The sequence below is a fragment of the Xiphophorus maculatus genome, chromosome 23 (assembly GCF_002775205.1).
Source record: "Xiphophorus maculatus strain JP 163 A chromosome 23, X_maculatus-5.0-male, whole genome shotgun sequence".
Lineage (NCBI taxonomy): Eukaryota > Metazoa > Chordata > Actinopteri > Cyprinodontiformes > Poeciliidae > Xiphophorus > Xiphophorus maculatus.
The window spans coordinates 8,735,570-8,752,729 of NC_036465.1; the positions used below are offsets into that span (position 1 = coordinate 8,735,570).

The 17,160-nt window shown below is 38.0% G+C and overlaps 2 protein-coding genes and 1 long non-coding RNA gene across 3 annotated transcripts; all 3 read right to left on the reverse strand.

The window, feature by feature from the left end:
* Nucleotides 1–4,902: 4,902 nt before the first annotated feature.
* LOC111607096 lies at nt 4,903–5,501 on the reverse strand. The gene is made up of 3 exons (XR_002752303.1): nt 5,354–5,501; nt 5,158–5,270; nt 4,903–5,085 (listed from the first exon to the last, which is right to left on the reverse strand). It is a non-coding gene; the product is annotated as an uncharacterized LOC111607096 (long non-coding RNA).
* A 1,455-nt stretch (nt 5,502–6,956) lies between these two features.
* LOC111606882 (piggyBac transposable element-derived protein 3-like) lies at nt 6,957–8,440 on the reverse strand. The gene is made up of 2 exons (XM_023328273.1): nt 8,106–8,440; nt 6,957–7,997 (listed from the first exon to the last, which is right to left on the reverse strand). Exons 1-2 carry the CDS (start codon nt 8,296–8,298, stop codon nt 7,519–7,521), a joined length of 672 nt encoding a protein of 223 aa, XP_023184041.1. The 5' UTR covers nt 8,299–8,440; the 3' UTR covers nt 6,957–7,518.
* Nucleotides 8,441–10,686: 2,246 nt separating this feature from the next.
* LOC111606876 lies at nt 10,687–16,600 on the reverse strand. Its single transcript, XM_023328257.1, has 5 exons — nt 16,530–16,600; nt 13,061–13,273; nt 11,936–12,985; nt 11,666–11,834; nt 10,687–11,585 (listed from the first exon to the last, which is right to left on the reverse strand). Exons 2-5 carry the CDS (start codon nt 13,269–13,271, stop codon nt 11,450–11,452), a joined length of 1,566 nt encoding a protein of 521 aa, XP_023184025.1. The 5' UTR covers nt 13,272–13,273; nt 16,530–16,600; the 3' UTR covers nt 10,687–11,449.
* Between the last annotated feature and the right edge of the window lie 560 nt (nt 16,601–17,160).

A 17,160-nucleotide genomic window follows, 5' to 3' on the forward strand; every position in this document is an offset into this window, starting at 1 on the left:
TACAGAGCAAGAATACTTTATCTGCTACACAAAGAAATACAGAACTGAAAAAGGTGTAATGGTCCTTTAATGCTGCGTCTCTTTACTAACCTTTAACTACCCACTCAACCATATGGTTTAGCACATTTTGGGTCTCTATATCTCAATATGAGGAGTGCCTAACTTAGCTTAACCTGATTGAGCCATCTCTGCCGCTTGGTTGAGGTACGATATGCTAAAGAAATCCACTAGAGGGCACTATTTCTTTAAATAGTATTCTTCTTCTTCCCCCCTCCAACCAGGAAGTCAGAAACACAAAGATCTGTCACAAATATCGACTGGTTGTGGTAAAACTTTGAAAGGTAGGAATAGTTTTCTGGCATATGATAGCGTTATAGACCTTACTAAACAGAATTATGTTACTTGATACCACCTAAAAAGCTAAATTAAAGGTCTAATCATTTTTTTAAAAGACGCTTGACCAAACGGTTCATTTGTCACTTTATTGTAAATGTAGCAAATTAAGCTAATGTAGTTAACATTTAATTTTTTTGATATAAAATCAAAAGTCATTTTCATCTATTGGTGTAAATATGAAACAATAAGTGTTATTACAGTGTTATACACTAAGAATAATTATAACATCATTATCTTACAAAATAATTTTTGTGACTTTCTGAGTTGATATTAGCAAATATGGTAAAATTTTAGAATAAATGTGGGGAAATCATAATTTTTACAACTACTAACTAATTTTAACTTTTCAACCACCACTAGAGGGACACTAAATCCTTCTATGGTGCAAAGCCACGCACTCTTCTCACCCTTGTACCAGAAAATCCTCAAGAATCTGATGGTGATCTGAGTGATGATGACCAAGTAGACGATCCTGATTATCAGCCCACACAAGCAGATGATACTGGAGACAGCTCTTCTGAATCCCTGGATGAAGAGGAGGCTCCCACAAAAAGCAGATCTTCTACACAGCTACCTCGTAAAAGGAGCCGGAAAGGGAAACACACACTAAAAACTGTTCCCTTGGAGCAGCCAAATGACAACGCCGACCCAAGTTACACCCCAAGCCCCAAGAAAAGCACAAGAAGAATCTGGAAGCAGGAAGACATTGATGAGTTCCAGGTTCTTAATTCAAGACTTGAACCCCCTGAAGCTGTGCCCGCACCCTTCCAGTATTTCAAAATGCTCTTCACTGATGAGATGATTGAACATATCGCACATCACACCAATTTGTACTCTGCTCAAGAGTTGGGGGATCCAATCAAGACTAGTCCTGAAGAGATAGAGCATTTCCTAGCGATCCTTCTTTGTATGGGTGTTTTCAATTTCCCGTCACTGGAGGACTACTGGCACCGTGAATCACGCTTCGACCTGATCACTGACATCATGCCAAGGAGGAGATTCCAGCTGTTACGGCGATACATTCATTTATGAGGGAGATGCAATCTGTGTCCAAAGGGAGTGTGAAATGTAATGTCTTCCTCTGTTTGAATGCAAACCAGGAATGCTTTAAGTTATATCACCAGAGGTAAAGTGCACCTAATGCACAAAAAGAACGCTGTTTTGCAAACACATAGATAAGGTTGGAAATGTGATGTTTTAATATGTCTGGTAATGTTTTTCTGTGTTTGCCATGTTTTTTCAAAGTTTAAATGAAAACAAGTAACACTAGTTCAATCAATCCTCCAGACACGTGACACTTGTGTCCCAAAATACATGCTGTTGCACCAAAACAGAAAAGGTGTGCTGAGATATAAAAGAAAAAAATGTTTCTATTGTTCTGCAGTATTTTCTTTTCCTTTTTGAATGTAAAAATGAATGTTTTGCACTGTTACCTATAATCAGAAGTGGATTGAATGTGAGAATTTTGTGCTGTTGCACTTTAATACAGATACAGTCAAGATGGGAAGATTAAAAATGCAATATTTCCTTGTTTGACGCAATGTTTTCCTTGGTTGAAATTAAAACCAGTGTTTTGTGGCATTTTGACAGAAATAAACTGTATCCAATGCCCCAAACATTTTTTGTTGTTTATTTCTTTATAAATTAGCATTTTATTTTAATTTATCTACTGTACTTGTTATTGTTATTACGTCATGTACTTAAACCATTAAGTGACATCTCAACTGTTTGGTAGAGATCAATATTTTAAAAACCACAAGGTCTGTTGAAAAAAAAAAATTGATTGTGTATATGAGTCACCCTAGGGTAAAAAAAAATGCAAAGAAAAAAATTTTCACAGGTTTTTTTTCTTGGTGTGGTTGTTAAAGAGAGCCATTAGTTACGAATGTCGTACAATATGGTTTTGCTGGTTTTTGAGAAGGAAACGCCATTTTGCAGATAAAACAATTAAAATAGCGTAATTTATCTGTAAATCGTTTTGAAATGTACAAAATCCAACCAGTTCAATATGAATTCAACAGTCCTTCAGCTGTTTCTCAGCTAGCTCAATACACAGGAACAAAGTCCGCTAGCATTAGCATAAACCAGCCTCCAGAACTATGTCCCGTTTTCTACACAATACTCATCACAAACCGGACAACATGACTCTCTAGTCAGCTCTTTAACTCCCAAAGGTCATCAATATGTATGCATAAAAATAAATTTTTACTGACCTGTGATACAGAAAATATGAGACACACACGTTGAGCTTCCGTCAGTTTTTCTTATACCACCAACGCGACAGCGCCTCCAGCGGTCGTGCGTGGAATTGCACGGACCAACAGAAAACACCAAAGAACTCATTACAACGAGAAACCAAAAGATACAAACTGAAAAATAATGTTGGGGTGCCTATTTTCTTACTTCTTGGTTTTTATTTACTAACTTGTTGCCATGCAACCAAAGAGTGAGAGAGTTAGTTTATTATGCCAACCCTGCTTTGCTTGAGAGGTTGAGCAGCTAAAGTCTTTCCTCTTTCAGAGAAATTATTCAACAAACTGACATATTATCTACTGATATTGATCACATGTTAATTATTATTGATTTATTGCCCTGCTTGGAACTTTAATTTGTATAATTTGTCTGTCGTAAGTGTAGTGATAGGCAAAAGAAAAGTTTTGCCTTGACTTTAGAGCATTTTAAGCACAAAAGAGAGACAAATAAAAACACATCTCTTATTGAGCACAGATTTATGTTTTTATTTATATTTTCATAGTACAGGACTCTGATATGGAAGAGTTCAAGTTTCACTGTGCTGAACTGTTACCTCATTTTCAAGTTTACTTTGAAATTATTTTTCTAATGTTTCTCTTGCTGTATCCTTGAAACTTTAACTCAAATTCAAAGAGACAGTATATATATTACTTTTTATCCAACAGGAGGATTTGACTGACACACAAAGTTAGCAGTCAAACAAACAAGAGACAGAAAACTTTAACTAGAATCTTAAATCCGTCTCATCAGATTGTCTTCTGTTTTCAGGGTGGTTTTACTGTGACAGCTACTTTTCTATGTTCGACTCTGACCAAATCTTTTGTAAATTATATTTAAAGCATTACAGTTGCAGCCTCTACTATTGATAGGTCTGGTTGATTTTAATCTGTCTTTGGTTCTCCCATTTGTGTTGAGTTTATTTAAAATCTGACTGTCTTGACAGCATGTGTTACATGAGATCTTTGACTTCCCACTGCCAAACCGCCAACCATCAAAAATATACAGAAAACTGTCACAGCAAACAAATTATCTTGAGAAAATTCACGATTTGTGTTTTTATAAGTTCATTTGAGTCTCAACTTTTTCTAGAAATAACGTAATAAAGTGCTTAAAAAAAACACTCAGATGTTTTTTTGGGAATAAGTTAATGTCGTTTGGTATCTACACTGTAAAAAAAAACGGCCTCATTTTACGGTAAAAAACTGGCAGCTGAGTTGCCAGAAGTTTACCGTCTTTATACGGTAAAAGTCTGGCAACCAAAACTGCCAGTTTTTTACCGTATTTCTAAAATACGGTAAAATTCTGGCAACCAAAGCTGCCAGTTTTTTACCGTATTTCTAAAATACGGTAAAAAACTGGCAACCACAGCTGCCAGTTTTTTACCGTATTTGCTAAATGCAGGATTTTACCGTATTTTTGAAATACGGTAAAATTCTGGCAACCACAGCTGCCAGTTCTTTACCGTATTTGCTAAATGCAGGATTTTACCGTATTTTTAAAATACGGTAAAATTCTGGCAACCACAGCTGCCAGTTTGTCACCGTATTTTGTAAATGCAGGATTTTACCGTATTTTTAATATACGGTAAAATTCTGGCAACCACAGCTGCCAGTTTGTCACCGTATTTTGTAAATGCAGGATTTTACCGTAATTTTAATATACGGTAAAATTCTGGCAACCACAGCTGCCAGTTTGTCACCGTATTTTGTAAATGCAGGATTTTACCGTAATTTTAATATACGGTAAAATTCTGGCAACCACAGCTGCCAGTTTTTCACCGTATTTTGTACATGCAGGATTTTACCGTATTTTTAATATACGGTAAAATACCGTACTTCCTAAAATATTTTAAAAAAAATAAAATGTGGTTTTGCCGTAGTAAATACGGTCATGCTGACTGAGGCATAATATCTACATGAGTGAAAAACACATCCAGACTGTATGATATATTGACATTTTATTGTAAACCCTCCCCCCCAAAAAAAACTTATGGTAAATTACTGGTCTCTGTTCCTACCAGAATTTTACCATACAAATTATAGTACAACAACCAAGGAAGTGTAACTTGTCAAGCATTTCTATACAGAAAGTTATAAAGAAAATAATTTCTAATTAAACAAAAATACAGATTACGAGTAATCCACTTAAAGAAACAATTTCTATTTAAAAAGTCAAGTTAAAAAAAGAACTGATTCTATTTTATGTCCAGTTTCCTCACGGTATTACTGAGATCTGGAAAACAAAAACAAAACAAACAGTATGTGTCCACATAAGAGATAACATATTGTAGAAGACAAAATGGTGATAAAAGGATTCTTGTTCTGGGTTGAGAGTCACAAGTCGCTGAGATCAGACGTTGCTCAGGATGGTTGTAGTCTTCCCAGTCACAGGTTGAAATTGAGACTCGCATGTTGTCAATCGGGTGTTTCCTCTCTGCTGGAAAACAAAAAGAAAAAGTTAGAAAGATGCACTACATGAACATCTTATTCGCTTAAATGTTTGTTTCACCTTTGTTGACTTGCATATGGACACAGGTACTTCAACCAGGTGGTGTGATCATTTCTGACTGAAAATTCAGTAGTTAAACCTTTGTTTGTTGTCAACAGGTGTGATCCTCTGGTCTGCAACCAGACAAAATACACAAACAAAAAACAAATAAAAACAAATATAACTGTTTTAGGCAATTTATGAAATAGATACTCACCATTTATCTGAGTCTCATGAAGGCCAATAGGTTGTCTTCAACCATTTATGTAAGTTACATTTCCTGCAAGCTAGCAGAAACAAAGCTGTAAATGTGAACACTTTTCATACAGGCAAACAAATTGATACAGCTGAGACAATTTATGCTAGGTTAGTTTTTCTCAGTCACTTTTGGTGCATTTCTCGAGTCATTGTTGGCATTTACAAAACAGTAAGCGCATTTCTCAAAACAATTTGTAGAAACAGGAAAAATAGCATTTGTTTGCTTTCAAAATCCTTAGTTCAGCTCTTAAAATCCTGTCTGTTAACATATCAGTGACTCAAAATAATAAGTTATAGTCTCTCTATGTACAGATAAGACAGTCAAATCGATTAGTCATGAGAAGAGACTACAAAAGGATCATTTACGCCAGTGTTTCTCAACCCTGGTCCTCAACGCCCCCCTGCTCTGCATGTTTTAGATGTGCCTCTACTCCAGAACAGCTGATTCAAATGATTGGATGACAATCAAGTACTGCAGAAGCTTGTTAATCATCCAGAGATACAATTCAGGTGTGTGGCAGAAGGGAAATACCTAAACCTGCAGGACAGGGTGACGCTGAAGACCAGGATTGAGAAACACTGATTTACGCTTTTGCTATAATTTATTCATGGACCATGCCATGGTGATTCAGAAAGAAAAAGACAGAAATGCAGAGAACAAAAAAAGTAGAAAAGGAGCCACAGGACAATCTCCTCAAGGAAAACTGTACAGTGCTGTAGAAATTACATTACATTTTAATTTCCATAGTCACTTTGTTCCTTAACTCCACTGAGGAATCTTTTTTCCTCAGTGGGGTTAAGGAATGAACAGTAGGGTGGGAGGACCTCCATCAGCATCATGTTGTGGGTCTCAGCCATGTCCTGATGTTGGACTGATGGAAACTGGCAGATGTCCTCAGCCTCTTCTGACTCTTCTTCTGCTTTCCTCCCAACTATTTCCTCCTCAGCCTCACTCCTCTTCTTCTCTCTGGCTGTTCACTCTGCCCAGATACTTGTTCATCAGTTCTCAGACATGTAACATTGTGTTGTGTTCTGACTATATAGAGCATAATGTTGCCAACTGATGGTTCACAAGATGCACCTCCAATCTGTTTCAGAAAACTGGTTGATCGTTGGTTGAGCTAATGGTTCATACACTGACCTGTTAGAGAAACTCAGGACTCACTTGGGAGCAATTTACCAATTCAGGACAGATTTAGAAAATAATAGAATATAAATTAATTAATATATGATTCACATTATGACAACTTTAAGACTTATGCATGTTAAGACTTACACAATGAACTGATGCTATTTTGGAAGTTGAGAATTCAACACAGACACGTTGTTGTCCTGTTGTCCTCATTTTCTGTATACACCCTTTATCCTCCGGGTCAAAATGACCCGTCTTCAATAAACCCCCAATATAAGCAGCTTAATTGAATTTTAAACACCAAATTCTATCTTGTATATTGTCACTCACCACAAAATGTGTGAATACTTGACTTTTCCCTCTCCACTTGAATTTCTATAGCTTAAGAAAAAAAATGTGCAAAATGAGTTTCGAATGCATTTTTATTCATCACAGTGACTAATTTTCTTTTACTTTTCTCCAGTGAACAAGAGGATGTACAATACAAAAATATGAAAAATAACATAACCCATTCAACTAATTGGCACATGTAGGGCAGTATGCAAGTGCACAGCCTTTGCAGATATATTTCTTACACCTGCAGCACACAGTATGTGTTTTACAGTCTGAGGGCAGAACTGACATCTCTTCCTCTTACTTGGCTTAGCTGAGGAAGTGGCTGTGGTAGATGGATCCTCAGGTTGATCAGGAGCTGCTGCACTCTGAATAGCTTTCACAACTGCTGCTGAGGCTTCTGTGTGGGGGACATGCTTCCTTCTTTCAATGAGTGGAGTTACAAGTGCCTTTCCTAGCTGCTCCAGGAACACCCTCTTCTTGTTGTGCTTATGAGACATCCAGGTTGGGTTGATCTCTCTCCAAATCACAAAGGCATTGTAGGAGGACACATCAATGATGTTGTGGAAGATGACCAGGGGCCAGCGGGCAGTCATTCTTCTGCAGCTATATGCTCCAATCACCTTATCTAGGTTGTCCACACCTCCTTTGTTTCGGTTTTATTCCAGGATGATGATTGGCTTCCTGTCCTCACGGTCACTAATGTCGCCGTCTTTGTGCAGTGTGCTCAGAAGAACTACATTCTTGTTTTTCTTTGGGAGGTAGGAAACTAGAGTGGTGGTGGGTGTGAAGGCAAACTTTGAGGAGAAGACCTCTCTCTCCTTTGACCCAAGCAGTGCAGGTGGGAGCTCAGGCTTGTTCTTTTGAACTGTACCAACCATGGTGATCTTCCTCTTCAGGAGCTGCTGTCCGAGTTCATAAGAGTTGAAGAAATTGTCACATGTCACATTGTGACCCCTCAGTCCCTCTGTCACATCAAGCACAACTCGCAACCCCTGGTTCTTCTCTGGGCATCCACTGGTTGACTTCCCAGTATAGACTTGCATTTTCCAAGCATAGCTTGATTCAGAAGCCACCCATGACTTGATCCCATATTTTGCTGGCTTGCTGGGCATATACTGCCGGAAAGGACAACAACCTTTGGACAAAAGACATTAGCATCAGTGATTAGTATCAGTGTCACAGAAAACAGTCAAAGAAATCAATAGTGAAAATCACTTTTATTACAAATATGAAAACAGATTACCTCTAAATGGAACCAGTTGCTCATCCACTGTTACATCAGGCTCTGGATTGTAGAGGTAGGGCAACCGCTCCACCCACTTGTCCCATACCTCTCTTATGGCTGCAAGTTTGTCTGTCATACGTCTTGCTGGTCTTGATTCACGGTCATCAAATCGCATCAGTCTTGAGTAGGTGTGAAAGAGTTTGACTGGCATTGTGGCTCGGAAAATTGGCCTTCCACTCTCTGCTCACTTCTGCTACTGATTGATCTGAGACACAACTAAAACTTTGTAACATTTTATGGTTTGTAAATAACTCTGTGACCTTGATTTCAACTCCATTTGCCTCACGGGTCATTTTGACCTGAAGACCATCTTTGTACCTTTTTTTGTACAGCTTACATGGAAATGAGAATAAAAGCAACACTGAACTTTTTCTATTGTCTGGGCCAATCTAGGAAAAGTCTTAAAATCTCAAGTTAAAAAAATTACATTTAGGGGATTGTTTGGGGGGGGGGGGGTTTAACACAGTGGCGGGTCATTTTGACCCGAGGACAACAGGAGGGTTAACATATTTTGATCAAGACGATAAAAGCAAATTACAATTATAAAAGCATAGAAGTGTACATAACCAGCTACATGATGTACAAAAGCAAAACTTGCAAAACTAATTTTTTTGATGTGCAGAAGTGACACAGTAATTTGAAGATTGAACAGGTAGTTTTAAGAATTTCAATTCTGTTCTGAGAGATGCACCCAAACTGAGAAAAGCTGTAAAATATTAATATTTAAATTCTCTTATCTTCAAATCCTTCAACTGTCATGGACCCAGTGACTTTAGTGCAAGTATTTTGGGTGTGAGAGTCAAGAGGTCAAAGGAAAATATTAAATAATATCTCTGATGCCAAGCTTTATACTTCTAAGTATTACCAAAGTATTGAAACAAAAGCTAACATGTTCTTCAGAGATTTAACTTGCATGCATGAACATTTCACACTCAAAGTAATTCAAATTAATTATTGAACCAAACTTGGAAAAAGTTGCTTCTGCCATTAACAATAACTTTAAGCACATGTAGTCTGAAGTAGACCAGAAATATAATCTATGCAGCCGTTCCTACAGAAACATTAATGGAAGTGTTGCATCTGTGAAGATTAAATGTTCCATATAGTAAAAATATCTAGCTGCAGTGCATGTACATAAACAGCATGGCTCAGAAACTACACATTTCTTTGTCAGTTGGTTAAAGTTAGCTAACTTCAGTTGAAACCGTGAAAGGGACTCACCTGTGATGTGTTGCCCTTCTCCTCCTGAACGTGCAAAAATAGCAGAAATTTGATTTCAAAGACAGTAGCAGCATCTTGACAAGGACCAGGCCTACTGGGCTCTCAGCACCCTAGTTAGCAACCTTAGTTAGCACAGTGACTTTACTGTGTTGAGTTCAGGACACCACTACAGGAACAGAGTTAAAAGAATCTTGCTGCTGATGCTGAAGGATCAAGCAGCAATGCAAACTAGATAATTATTTGTTTACATGACAAATAACAGTCTCCATTTACTGTAAACCCTACTATTTATCACAATTACAAAATGAAAAACTCTCTAGACCAGGGGTCCCCAAACTACGGCCTGCGTCATTTGGTCTGGCAATGCCGGATCTGGCCCGCCTCCTCATACCAGAGAGCATTCAGTGTATTTTTTCATATATTGTATTTTCTGGTTTGTGGATTTCTCTTCAACCACCAGGGGGCTCTTGAGCAGATGTTAAACTAACTTTCCCTCAAATATATACTAGTCAGTCCCAGTCACCGTTTCACTCACGGTTTTTTCCATTTCCATTCTGGGTAAAAATCTATCTAAAAGCGACCGCGAATGTGTCGTAGTCAGCAACCCCCCCCCCCCCCCGTCGACAGTTTCAAAGACAGAACAGCCCCCCCCCCCCCCCCCCCGCCGACAATAAGTTTCTAAGGTATCTTTCTCCAAAAACTAAGACCGGCCCCCGAGCAGAGAAAGGAACAGCTATGTGGCCCTCGCAGGAAAAAGTTTGGGGACCCCTGCTCTAGACTATTCTCTACTAATAGCACAATATTCAAAACCAAGTGTGGGATTTGTGAAACTTCAATGATGGGTGACTTTACAACTTGTATGATTTTGGATAACACTAGAATTGTTCTTTATTGAAGTTTCACAAATCAGATAAAGGTTTTACAAATCCCACACTTGGTTTTAAATATTCTGATATGAGTTGAGAATAATCTAGTCCAGATTTGAAGAGTCTAGGTGTTGTAGTTTTTTAGCTAGAGTAAATTAAAGATGCTGATTGCAGTGAAAAATTAGGTGGAATTGCCCTTTAGCCATTTCCCAAATTGGAAGCAGCAATTGGAAACCAACTTCAGCTTCATTCAAGCAAGAGGGGCTAACATACAGTTCTCTTAATGTTAATGATCAAATGCTCTCATAAATGATGGTGGCGTTGGCTGTAGGAGTTTGCTTTGCAATCGGTGGATCGCCAGATCGATGCCTGGTCTACTGCTGAGATTTCAGTTTGGTGTATTAAAGGCATTATTAAAAAAGAAACCAAAATATCACACCAGCATTCTGTTCTTTGTAAAAAATTATTTTGCAGTCTTGTTTACGCTTTTACATTGTAGATCTAAACATCAGCAAAATTTGTAATTTTGGCTGATTGCTACTGTTAAGTTTAGGGTAATTAACTGCTGGCAATATTACAATTTTTTAAGAACTTTACAATTACTTATATTTTTACACTATATTTCTGTATTTTCTACATTCGTGACTGTCACAATTATTTAGGATATATGTTTATTCAGTTATGATAATGCCATGTATTTTCTACGGCAGTATAATGCTGTGAATATTCTGGTCAGTAACTGCTGGCATTTTACAATTTTTTACCGTAAATTTACTGACTTACAGTGCAATTTTGTATGGGTTTCAATGATTGTCATATTTATTGATAGCCAAAAGAATCATTAGTTGCAGTCCTGGCTGAGATATTAATGGAGCATCTAAATTAAATGAATCTACAATTTTAAAATAAATAATACAAGTCACTCTTCTCTCATTTTACTGAACTAAAGGAACAGCCTCTCACAATGATGGAAACAAAAGTAGCTGTTGTCTTGAACTTGTCTACATATTCAGGCATTTATAATTACCGCAAAACATACAGCAAGCCTGTTAAAATAAATTCAATAGATCCTAAAACTAAGAAATATGAAAACTAAATGTAAATTCTATCCATCCAGATTGCAAACCATATTCTTGCAGTGAAATTTGTATTCTGCTCTATAAGTGGTGTGTAAGAAATCAGAATTTACATTTCTGCTGGACTATTATGTCCATTTTAATATGTCCCTCTCCATTCATGATCTGCGATTTCAGAGATTAGGGTAAGGACCCTTGGGTTCACTGACACGTTCTTCTTATTCTTCTTGGTTTCAACTTTTGTCCCCCGGTCTGGATTGATGTTTAGGAAGCACCTATTCAATACATGAAAATCAACCACTGTAATGAAATATGACTTCATCTAAATGAGGGAAGGAAAACAAAAGAATATTACCTCTGAATGAAATCAAGTGTGGAGGCCAGATGAGTCGGATAATGAATGTTGAAGCAAAAGTAACTTGCTAACATTAGACATATAGCGGATGTGAAGGTTGGTATTTGGTCATTCACAACATTGCCGTCAATGCCAAGCATAAAATTCTTGGAAGTATAACAGGAGGTTCCTGACAAAAAATATTCCAGAAAACAATTAGTCTTATACAAACTTTAACCAGTGTAATATTTCTTTCTTAAAATTACTCAGTGAATATTCATATTTACTTACCACATACAATCAAGCATGGTGTGACAGGCAAGTTGTCCACTTTTACTTCTCCTGCTAGGCATGTCTCATCTACATAGTGGAAGAGGGTTTCCTCTTTGTCATTGAAATGAGACAGAAGGAGGAGGACAAGATCTTTCAACTCTTTAGAGCAGCCCTGGACCTGTCCTCTCAGAATATCCAGGTTTCGGACAGTTTGAAGAACTCGTTTAATTTTGTGGGCCGAGACAGTCCTTAAGTAGTCCAGAAGTCTTTTACCCTTTTTTTCGAGATTTTTATGGAAAGTCTCTAGTAGATTTACTCCAGTAAGCTCCTGGAAGTGGATCGTCATACCAATTTCCTGAAACAGGAAGGGCCACTCCTTCACCATAATTTGTAGGTCTTTTCCCTGGTTTATTTCTTTCCTTTGAGTGTAGTAGGTTCTCTGCATAAGATCTCTTATCTCGTCCGAATTTAAGTTATTTTCTTCACTTAGCATTTTCAATTTGACTTTTTTCTCTTTCTGTGTCTCTGCTGTCTCCTGGATTGGCATGACTTCCATGTCCCACTTTATACAACCGTAAATGTCCTGAACAGCTGCATTTTGCTCTGGTGGGACTGTGCCATCTTCATCTAACATGTTTTTACGCTTCCTTATTTTTGGTTTTGAAACCCGTCTCAAATTTTCTATACGATTTTGTAGTTGCTTGACGAGTGAATAATACCCTGGGCCCACTATATCACCTTCAATAATATCTTGGAGTGAAAGTGGATATTTTGCTATCAATTTTTTCGCCACTTCTGTGGTTTCTTGCTTGCGAGGAGAAGCACACACCTCCATCATTGAAGCAACAACAATCCGAATCATTTCTCTTCGAAGGTGGGGTTTCGGCCTTGCCTCATTCTCAAAACACTCAATCAAGTTCTCTGGAAACCTGTTCCAAGGAATTTGAAAAGTGTCAACCCAATCTACTGGCGTGGAATGTATAGAAAATGAAGAGGCAGACGATGTGCTGGTTGTAGAAGGAGATGACAACGACAGAGATGGCTCACTGGAAATTCCACTGGTCTGTGCTATATGATAAAAGGTATATAGTAATGAACAAAAGGTAAAGATAGGCTGCTATATCTCTGTAATAATGTACCTACTGGTTTGTTTCGAAGCTTTCAGTAACTTCCTTGCTTGAATTGGTGTTAGTACAGATCTCAGATCATTTTCATTAATATACTGAAAATCTTCATTGGTCTCCACCCCCAAAGATTCTAGTGTGTCCTCCAAAGTCTGTAGAGTTGAGACTGGGAGATCTGCCAACCCCTCATAAATAACCCTGCGTGTGAGGCTTCGGGAGTCATCATCCATATCTGAGAACAAAACAGTTAAAGAACTCCAGTTAACACAAAAATAACAACCTAAGACTTCTTCCAAAACATCATTAGTATGGCGGTGTCCAAACCTTCTGTCCTAAGGTGCAAAATATTGAAGTTGAAAGAAGTGAAGGGCCAAAGAAAAAAAGTGATAGAAAAAAAGAGGCTAAAAAGAAAAACTAATCAGTTTTTCTTACTCAACTGAGAAAAAGTGATCCACTATGGACATTTTAAAGGTCTCCAAAATTGAATAAATTCATTCAAAGTAAATCTGGGTGCAGCAGGGCTTGCTGGATACATGTGGTCCTCACAAGAGAATGCAAAAAGTTTTGATACTTTAAACTTTTAAATGTGTAGGCAATGTTTTGTGGTAATAGTTAATGTTTTCTGCATTCATTTTGCCTTAATTAAAACTAAAGACTCCATCAGTCATGCTGGATTAGTAAAACTGTTTCATTAGGGGATTATCGTCATTGGCAAAAGATAAAAGAAAGGAAAACAGTCAAAAGGCTGCAAATGGGTCCTGGACTTAACTTTTCAAAACCCCGGTTTAATGTGACAGCACACTGTGTTTCAGTGGAACCATTTTGTTTCCATTCTTTATGTAAGATGGTAATGGATAGAAATCTATCAAGTCACAGATGTTTAGACACTGCATCTTTTCATCATCTTTCCTAACAGAGTACATGTGATACTCGGGAAGGAATTCTGCTATATACACCGAGACCAGAACATGGACAGTTTCATTATTTATCAATATAAGCTGTAGTTCACCAAACTCCACTGCCTCCATGCTCCCTGTTACAAGAAATTGGCCTTTTTTGTAAGACGTTCCCTTGTAGAGTATTTCAAATGAGACATTTGTGTTGGTCTCAGTGAAGTCAAACTGCCTAACTGCATCTTGAATTGATTTACTGTATAATGTTGAGTAAAAAGGAGAACCAGACTTAATCTGTAAGATAGTCTGACCGCTTTGGCCTGCTGAAACATAAGCCTGCAACATCTGATGTCTTTCAGAGAGGGTGAGGCAGAGATTTTTGAAATTCTTCAAATGTCTAGCACACCTCTTGAAATAACTGTGCTTACTTTCAAAACGCATTGTCCATAGTCTAATCAAGGGTCCAAATTTTATAATCAGAGCTGGATAGTGGCGTAAATAATGGTGCTTTGGTTTTAGATTACATTGTGGGAAAAGCGCTTTTCTTGTCTCCAAATACTCTTGAATAACAACGTCAAGATATGCAATCTGAGCCAAAGAAATTTTCTGAGCACATATCAACTCTACAGTATCTTTCAGCTGGAGAGTCAACTGCCACACATCATCTGCTGTATCTTGTACTTTGTCGCCAATAATGAGGGGCAACAGCCTTAGAAGGTTCCAGTTCTGCGTAGCCTGTCCTGAGAGCTTTGCTGCGTTATAAGTGACTTCACACGGCTTCGAGGAGGCATCAGAGTCACAATATTTGAACTGTTTAATGCGCCTGTTCAAAGTGGAGTAAGTGAACCATCCCTTTTTCTTAATTAAATATTTCAGGTACAATGCCAGGTCATAAGATACAATTCCCTCAAAGAGGTCATGACCTAGACAAGGAGGTAAACCTGGAAGACAGACATGAAAGTATTTCAAAGAATTAAATATTGACCTGAACTTTACACCTTCTACGTCCGGTTCCTCAGCTGTCTGGAGTTCATCAAGAGCAGAGTTGTACCTCTCAATAGTGCGGAGTGGTCCACACACATTTGGGTCCTCACCCTGAAATTCTGATCGGGTTATTAAGCAGTATCTGCAGAAATGCTGTGTGCGACTGAAATTTTCAGAGAACCCACCAATGCAATGTGAGCCTAGATTATCTCCAGCAATGCAAAATACAGTTCCTTTAACTACCGTTTCATCAACCATTACAATCCCATTTTCCTCCAACAGCCTCAGGTCTTCTAGTAACTCAGAAAGAACTTTAGAATGCCCAAATTCCTTGAAATCTTTTTCCTTGCACAATAAAACCAGTGACATGTGGTCTGTGTCAGACCGTACATGAAGTGGCAAGTTGGCAACAGACACATACACGGCTAATATCTTATGTCTCGTCTTTGCTGAGCCTAAAGGATTAACCACTTCAAATGCATCTTGGTACAGTATTAGCTTGAGACATGATGGATTCTCCACAAAAAAGTTGTTGAATTTGTATATCTGACCATCATTAATGTCACTTAAAATGTCTGAAGGAGACTCAGACGTGTGCTGCCTTGATTTCTTCCACAGATCAGACTCCAACAAACATTTCAAAGTCTTCCTCAGAGGAACATAGTAGGCAAACCTATCTGTTCTGTTTTCATCTCTTCCTAAAAATATTTTCTTAGGCTCAACATAGTTGAAGTTTTTTTTGAAGGTTTGCACTCTTGAGTGTGCTGTCCTCATCGGCCCAGTATGGCATATAGAGAATAGATCAGATCCCTTGACAGACTCACAAATGTTGGTGATGTCTTCATCTGATAATGGTGTCTCATTTTTTAGCAGTGACCAAAGTTTGCTCAAACAGTATGTCTGGCCCAACTCGTGTATATTTTGTATCTCCTCAACAATATTCTGGATGGTTGAAGCTGGTAATAGAAACTGCCCTTGCAATTTCAAGTAAAATAGAGAGACATTTCTAAAAAAAAGATCACTGAAATCCTCAGTAATATCATTATCACTTTCATTTGGAGCTGTCTGTAAAATAATCTCATTTCCTTGCGACTCGATGTTATCTGGATCATTGTGAACAGATAATGACTGAGAACCAGAACATTTGTATGAGTCATGGATATTATCTGCAAGATCTCTGTGTTTCCGGGAAATGTGGGCAGTAAACGAGGACTTCACATGAAAAACTTTTTTGCATCCTCTGAAAGGACAATTCACAACACGCCCTTCCACAATATGATGCTTCAAGTGAGCTATTAGAGCCTTAGTAGTTTGACACTGGTGGTCACACAATGCCAACGAGCATTTAAAGTCGGTAACAACCGTTCCGACGCTACTAGGACCAGAGGTGTTGTGTTTCCGATAAAAATGAGCCTTCAACGCTTCATAACGCAAGAACGTGTCTTTGCAACCAGCAGCAGCGCATTTAAATAAACATCGCGGCTCATTTCGATGTAGCTTACAATGAAGTAAATAAAGTCTTAATGTTTTAGCCAAATTGCCACAGAAATTGCAAGTAAACATTTCCTTTGTAGATTAGTAAATTAGGGTTTAATCGGAGCAGGTCCTTACCTGGAAACGGCACGGGGCAGAACCTGAGAGGTGTCTTATTCCCTTTGAGTACGACAGAGAGCAGCGGTTTTCTGCTCCGGAAGTGGCAGAAACGTGATTTATCTCTTATATATTTATTTATTTAATAGGTTATTTCAATATGCTGTGCTATTTTAACTTTTAATAATATGTATTTCATTTCGTAATAAAAATAAAATGAAATATATTTTAATTATTTTTTTCAGCACTGTTAACTTGCGTTTGGAACATGCGCACTTCACAAAAGACCCCGTTTAAGAAAGTGGGAGGGGTGGAAATTCTAAGGAAGTTAATAAGGGTAAACACAGTTGCGCAACCACACATTTTTCAGGTGGACGCGAAAACATAAATCGGCGCCCCACCCCCGTCAGAGGAAGGAGCGCTGTCTTGGGGGGCGGGGTGAAGGAGCGATGCTCACTCGCTCAACCCCCCCAGCCCCGAGGCAACGATACGTTCTCATTGTATGAAGAGGGTTACAATTAGATGTTTTGGAATTCTCGGGCTATTATATTTTCAAATCTTATTGTTTTTCACCAGTTTTTTTCCGTTTTATCTATAATTTCAGCCCTCACACCAGTCATTAATACAAGGACATTTGTGCTGCACTTCACTT